Genomic DNA, 7893 nt, shown 5'->3' on the forward strand with positions numbered 1-7893 from the left:
ATTACTTATGTTTAATTACTTAGAGTTTTTTTGCATTATATATTCAGTAAATGAATAAGCAAATATTATGTAGCTGTTTTTTGAAAGATAAACTTTTTTTTTTCTTGTAGAAAATTTTCAAAAGAGAAATGGAGAAAAAGGCAATTGAAGAAACAAAATCCAAAGAAACTCCAGATATTGAAATTATTAAAGAGGAACTTATTAAAGATGATAAAATTGTTTTAAGAGAAGACGACATACCAGGTAAAAAGTTATATTATTGTTATTCTATTAAAAGGATACGAGACAATGCATGTCATAAAATCATTATTGAATAGGTAATTTTCGTTGTTGTAAATATAAAAAATTGATTGTAGTGGACTTTTTTACACTATAATTTTAATTCATTATGTCAAAAAATGAGTTACTTATCACTCTATATATAATAAATAATACTCATAAATAACAAAATAGAACAAAGACGACTGATAAATTATTGTTCATATTGTTGTGCTTTCTTTGATATTTATTTGTGGCTTTGGAATATTTTCAGTTAAAATTTGATTTGACCTGAATTGCAAATTTTTAGGTAATGTATTTCTGTCACTTTGCAATGTTTGCCTCTTAAAAGAAAATTAAAGAATGTGTCAATAATATAAGTAGAATTTTACAAAATATTTTGGGTATAATAAATTACAATAGGTATGCAAATATTCAGAACAGAAGAGTTGTGTCCTTCAAATCCAAAATACATTTCTTCTCAAATTTAATAATTGTAATAGTCTGAGTTTAAGCTTTATCACCAAAAATTAGTTGTAATTTTCTGTTGGTCTTCAAAATATGATAAAATTTTCATTAAATCAAAGTTGAAAATTTGAATTTTTGGTTAATTGAAATTGCGTATTGTCATTCCTTTTAGATATTACATTAAATTGTTTAATTTGATTTTTGAACAATTGGAATAAAATGTAAAATTGTAAATTGCTCTATGTATTACAATCGATTTTTATTACAAAAATATGAGAAAGATGACTTGACAAATCTTGATCTACTTTTTTTGTTTTCCCTTTTTAATCTGTAATGTAATTGTCCAAGTGCTCTAATATCATTTTATAATGTTTGTACTCTGTTTCATAACTTGATAAATATACAGTGCTTTATAACCAGTTATTTTTCTATTTACTTTTTATGATTAAAAAAGTACACTGTACTTTATTTCCTTACTTATAACAGGAAAATATATTTACTTTACAAATAATTTGAAATACTAAACAAATAAGGGTAGTTGTTTTTTATAGACTAAGAGTGACTTTCAAATTTTTAATACACAATTAAAGAGATGAAGTGTGCATTCTTTATATTCATTTACTAAATATGAACTATTAGACAACTCCAAAAATAGGAAGATAATTCTCAGTCTTATATACTAACTAATTATTACTACTATTGGAATTATCAATTTCTAAAATTATTAGTTAATAGTTTTATTCTTAGTTAGGTTATTTGTCATTATTTTTATCATTAGAAAATAATGAATTTGAGTCATCAGAAAAATATTTTTTAATATTTGTGTGTTTAAATGATCTTCATTGTTAGTAGTTTATTTTGATCTTTTAAATGTGATTGGCTGTCTATATTGTCTTATGATTTTATATAATTGTTTTAGATATGAATTTGCTAGTTAAAATTTTTCAATATTTGCAAAATACACATTTAAAGAAATCATAAATATTCTGTAGTCTATGTAATAACCATAATTCTTTAAACCAACTTATTAGAGGTTATGAGAAGTTGCTTATTTTTTAGATATCCATTAACAAGTTCACTTCCTATTAGAAGCCAGATTCTAATGTCAAAACATTTGATTTTTGTGAATAATTTTGAATTTGGGAATATTGCCAGTCCTGTTTTGTTTATCCAATGCTGTAATGGGCAGAATTGAGATTGTCAGTGTGGCCATAAAACGTCAAGTCTTAATGAAAGCATTGAATTTTAATCTGATTGTTAAGTAATCAAATTATGAAATTTGACCAAAATGATTTATAAAGAATTAATTATTAAGTTTATAAAGTGCACTGTTTTATTTCTTATACAAATATTGATTAAAAAACTACTTTTAACATATGAAAAATACTGTGTATCTTACAGGGAAAAGCTGAGGAAATGCAAGATTATTCAAAATATTAAATCGACAGATTAATGTATCTAAAATCAAAATTGATAAACATTACTAAACTGTAACAAATAATTTTAAACATGTTATCTCTACTGGCCAATATCACAACCAACTTTCAAAAGTCACTTGTTCATTTTGGCTATTTTACTGAGAGCTGCCATTCTTAAAACAGATGCTTAAGAATATATAGCAGATGCTCAATAGTAATCAGTACAGTAGAGCATCGATTTTTCCAAAAGTCAATCATCCGAAACGTCAATCATCCGAAAGAATTCCAGTTGGCAAATTTAAATTTCCGCCAGTGCTGTGGCGCTTCAATCTTTGGCTATGTCTTGGGCTACTCAAATATTTTACGTTTTTGATACTAAATTAACATCTGAAGTATAATTTTTTATTATTTTTATATTTTTCAATATATTTATTTTGTTTGTACAAAATAAAAAAATAATTTTTAACGATACAATAGTCTTTGTTAGACTTAACATCAACGAAAATTCAACGCGAAGCGACACGCAACAGAGAAAAATTTCGACATCGGATACGTTAAACTATTTTTTCGTACGTAAATCAGTTATCCGGAATATCAGTTATCCGGACAACCCCAGTCCTCAATTGATTCGGAAAATCAACGCTCTACTGTATTTGTATTTATTCTTATCACACAATGAAGTGCCCTTAATAGACACCTGGTTCCTCCGTCAGCTACGGAGAGTAAAGATGGATGTAAAGCCTAGTGTCTATTAAGCGTGCTTTGTTGCATGATAAGAATAAGCATAGATAAAAGAGACTGTTTCAAATTGGAAAAAATTAGTATTTGATTAAAAAAATGTTTCCTAGCAATAATTATATTGGAAGGTTTATTGCTTGACTGTTATTCTCTCTGCGTGTGTGTACACACAGTTTGACATAAAAAAAATTCAATTTTATTAATAATTACTACTATTTATAAATTATCTGATATTACTATTAAAAAATATAGTGAAAATTTTAAGTGAATTATGTGATACATCATACATTTATATGATATGGAAAAAAGTAAGAAACATGATAAAGTTCACACATGGATAGAATAACCAATTTTTATATAAAACAATTTATATTTTTTTCTATAAGAGTACAATTTACATACATGGAACAACTAAATACATATAATATAGATTATTTCTTAGCTATAAATTTAAGATTTTAAAAACAAAATTAATATTGTTACAAAAATAATTAGCTTTTCACTTCAAATATAACTCAAAATTTATATTTACATAAAAATATTTGTAGAAGATGAATTAGAAGAATCAGATTTAGAAGAGGAGGAAGACGAAATGCATTTAAGTGCTGCTCAATTACTCGAGAAACACAGAGGTATAGTTAAAAATGAAATTCTTATATTTATATTTGTCTGTATCTGTTATGATTATTTCTTGCCTAATGAAACAGAATTTGATGCAAATGAGGTTTCATTCTGATTGTCACTACTAGTGGTAGTATCCCAAGGGCCAACTCAAAAATTAAAAATATTTAAATAATAAAAGGTACTTTTAATTGACAATTGTATTGCAGACAGTCCAATAAACTGTATTATCCATCGTGAATTTTTAGAAAAACAACAGTTTGTAGTCAAAACAAATTTTAACTTTTTTGTCAATGTGAGAAGTTTTAAGCCTGTGTTGTCCTCCCCTCGGATCTGCCAATGACTGTCAAGATACCAGAATGAAACTATGCACTTAAATAGTTCAAAACAAAGCTAGATTTTAAAGGAACAGTTTGGTATAGAAGGATATTGAACAAAAAAATATTCTTCTATATGTTTTAGGTTCAGTTAGAGAATTCTGCAATTGAATGAATCAGATATTTGTCAAATGGTTAATATATCATTTAATAAGTTTATTTTATTTAAGTTACATAAGAACTTTTTGTTTTATATAGGAGAAGAACTTTATTATTCCGGAGGAGAAGAAGAATATTATGATTGAAACAAATATTGCTTAATTTGTAAATTAATTTGTACAGTTTTTCTATATATGTAAACAATTATGTGGTCTTTATTAAATATCGATCAATTATTGAATTTAGATTACCTGTTTAAAATTTTATATACCATATACCTTATTTTGAGTATGCATGCATACAAAGGCTCACAGTACTAGTGTTTGGCATTAAAAAAAATTTATTCAGAGAAAATATGTAAGAGGAAATGGAATTGATTGTGACTAATTTTCATAATCAGTGGCACACTTATAGAATTTTTACTACTACTTATTTACATGTTCTTGTAAAAGTTAGAACAATAGAATTATGAAAGATTATCAGTGAAGATACAATTATAAAGGGCTTCCAGAAATGTCGAGTGTTTTTCTAAAGTCATCGACAGAAACGCATCAATGTCTAATCAAGTAAGTTGCCAAGTTTGTTTAGGAAAACTATTTGTCAAGTTTGTCGTCTCTGAGACGTGTGAGCTCAGTGACCAATCAACAAGATATGTCAGCATTTTTCATTTACACTGTGTAACTTTTAGGAACATTTTTGGAGAAAGCAATGACTAAGATCACACACATCACATTACTGACAACTCAAACAGAACACAGGATGATATACTGTTTGAGGAGGCCAAAATCCACAACGTGATGGAATGACGAAAACAAAAGTAATGAAGAGTCATCTCAACAACTTTCCAAACATTTTAAATACAAATAAAATAAATAACAAAAGGTCAATTTGTATTCGGGTCCTAATTTTCAAAAAGTAAGGACTCCAAAATTGGGAGTCCACTTATATTCGAACCTCTTAAGCCATACATTGCAATACTCTTGCTCTTATGCTTTATTAGATATATTATAAAAAGAAACCATATGGTCGGTTTGAAAAGTTTAGAATAATTTAACTACATCACAATGTGCCGAATCCCAAACGACAATAACTAGGTGAAATAAAAAAAAAATTATATAAGCGGATATTTCGCCCGGTCTTTTAGCTGTATTTTCACCCAAAAAAATTTCTAAATAAAGTGTTAAGAAAAATTTATGATCTTTTAAGTGAATGATGATAAAAAGTTTAGAATATTTGAAATTGTGTTAAAGTATAGAATATTTTATTCTAATACTTGTTTAACTCTCTTTATTATGAATTATAGATTTTATTCTTTTTGGCATACTATCAATAAGTGATCAACATTATTTAAGATTAATTTCAGACCAACTTTTTCTATGTTTTTCTTTTAATTCTTATTTATTGGTTGAGTTAGATTCTTGCAGTTATTTTTTTTTACAAATGGACCAAATATTTTCAATTGGGGACAAATCTGGTGAGTTTCTGGGTCAGTCAGAGCTGTATTCTTCTATGTGTAAACCTTCATTGGCTTTTTGCATTTATGACTTATAACTCCGTCGTGTCAAAAGATTATATTGTCACCTTGAAAACACTTCCATTGTTTGGATGAGGAAATATTCTAAAATATTACCATTTACTGTCTTGTTAAGAAATTACAATTTGCCAAGTCCATTACAGACAAGCAAACCCCATGCTGTAACTTTAGTGGAAAATTTAATGACTCGTAAACAATCCAGATTGTCAGTTTCACATTTCAAGTGTCAAACTTTTTCTCCATAATTTAAATAAACACAAAATATATACTTTTGTTGCTAAAAATGACTTTTTTGCCATTGTTTGGGTGTAAATTGTATTTTTTAGTGCAAGTTAGTTTTTTTTTTCTTTTGAATTTTTGTTTGGAAGAGTTTCTTTTCCGGTTTGACTACTTTATTCCCCATCTCCTTCGAATAATTGTAAACCAATCACTGATTTCAATTCTCGTGATGTCTGTTGCAGGCTTGTACATGTATTTTATTATGATTTTTCTAAGTGCCAATTTCCAAAGTAAATTTCTGACAGCCGGAGTGTTTATTGACATTTAAACTTCTAGTTTTGTTAAATTTTTTAATTGTTTTTTACACTTTAGACTGCATACAATTTGCTTTCTTTGCTATTTCTTGTCGCTTAATATTTTCTGTGTGTAAATTGATAATTTTATTTTTGATCAGGGCTTAATTGTCCTTTCTTTCTTGCCCATGGTGTTTACTCTGCTTGTGTCAAATGCTTGATTGTAATTGATACAACATTACCTGTGATATAATTCAAATAATTGCAGCAAATTACAAGCACTATTACTTATAGTTGGACAATATTTATTAATTTATTTCATATTATTCTAAACTTTTTGAACTGACTATATATTTTAAAAACAGATAGTGAAGAGTTATTTAATAAATACTTTTGCAGAATTTTAATAATGGACAGATTCTATATTGGAGGATAGTTATCAAACATTTTATTATAAATTTTATAATAAGATTGTTATTGAAAAAAAACAATACAATGGCAAACAAAACTTTAAAAGACAAGCAACAAGTAAACCTAAACAATGAACTTTATTAGAATTATTTGTTTAATCGTGTTCATGTTTTAAAAAAGTAAAACAATAGGTTTATACAATGAAAGAATAATGTTGAGATATTTCAAAAAGTAGGAAACCAGCTAATTTGAGTTGACAAAACTTTAAAGACAACTGAAAAAGTAATTGCAAATACTAGATCTAAAATCTTGTGGGCCTTCTACATTTTGAATAATCTCAAAAATGAAGTCTGGCTTAAGCGTGTCAGTTGTATAACATGCCATGCTTTCTCGATTGCAACTTTTAAGTATTTTACTGAACTGTATTGTTTGCTGTCAGCATGTTCAGTTCTTTGCGAGCACACCCAGGATATTCTCGATCGGGTTTTTGCTGAAATTGATTTTTTTTATAGTGTGAGACGAACAGACAGACGAAAATTTGCATTAAATAAATCTTTCTTCTGCTAATTTTTATATATTTGGAAGTAGCATATTTTCAATTGGCTCCTGATGCTGTTTTGAATCTGTTTGTCTGTTTACAAATGCAATAGTTAACTTTCTCTTGCAAGAAATTATACCATAATGGTACTACTACTACCCATCTGTTTTTGAGATAAAATTCTCTCTCGCTCTCTCAGCACAAATTATGAAAATAATAGTTCACACCATCCAAATGGTCCAAGTTGGACTTTATGTCTGGAAAAAAATCACTGTTGCCATTCCATATACCAGGACATGTGATTTTGTGCATTAGTCAATCTTCCAGTTTTGTTTTTTAGTTAAGGGAGGTTTTCAACTTTCGAGTTATCATGATTTTATCACTTCTTGAATGGTACAAGAATGACTAATTTGTTTGCAATTTTCAATGCCAATGTCACAACATTGCTTGCAACCCTCAAAATTTTCTTATCTCTTGCATTCAACTAACAAATTACTCAAAACTAAGAAATTGATATCTTTATTTATCTATCTATCAATTAACAACATTCAAAAGAAATGCTGCTAATTGTTGCCATTTTTGAATTCAAATTAATTACAGTACAGCCTCGATTATCCGACCCCCGATTAACCGACACCTCGGTTAACTGACCATGCAAGTCGGCAAATTTCAAATGTCCGCTAGTGATGTGGCGCTACAATATTTGGCTATGTCTTGGCTACTTTAATATTATTTTTACATGTTTTAGCTGGCAACACTCATTCGACCATGAAAGGGAGCCAGTATTTAAACGAGGCTTAATTTTCTAATTTTTAACGATACAATAGCAATGATTATTATTTTAAAAAATTTTTTTAGGCTTAACATCAATGAAAATTAAACGCGAAGTAGGTTAATAGCGATATACTAATATACTAAT

The 7893-nt window shown here is 27.6% G+C and overlaps 1 protein-coding gene across 1 annotated transcript in view; it reads left to right on the forward strand.

Moving 5' to 3' along the window:
- LOC111628958 (transcription factor IIIB 90 kDa subunit-like) overlaps positions 1-5157 on the forward strand; it is a 28569-nt gene extending 23412 nt beyond the window's left edge. The window contains exons 14-16 of the mRNA XM_023372818.1: positions 111-243; positions 3431-3514; positions 4079-5157. Coding sequence (XP_023228586.1) covers positions 111-243; positions 3431-3514; positions 4079-4125 — 264 coding nt within the window. The 3' untranslated portion in view covers positions 4126-5157. The remainder of the gene's footprint in view (positions 1-110; positions 244-3430; positions 3515-4078) is intronic.
- Positions 5158-7893: the final 2736 nt, after the last annotated feature.

Source organism: Centruroides sculpturatus, unplaced genomic scaffold, assembly GCF_000671375.1.
Source record: "Centruroides sculpturatus isolate CEXI.00-Female unplaced genomic scaffold, Cexi_2.0 scaffold556, whole genome shotgun sequence".
Taxonomy (NCBI): domain Eukaryota; kingdom Metazoa; phylum Arthropoda; class Arachnida; order Scorpiones; family Buthidae; genus Centruroides; species Centruroides sculpturatus.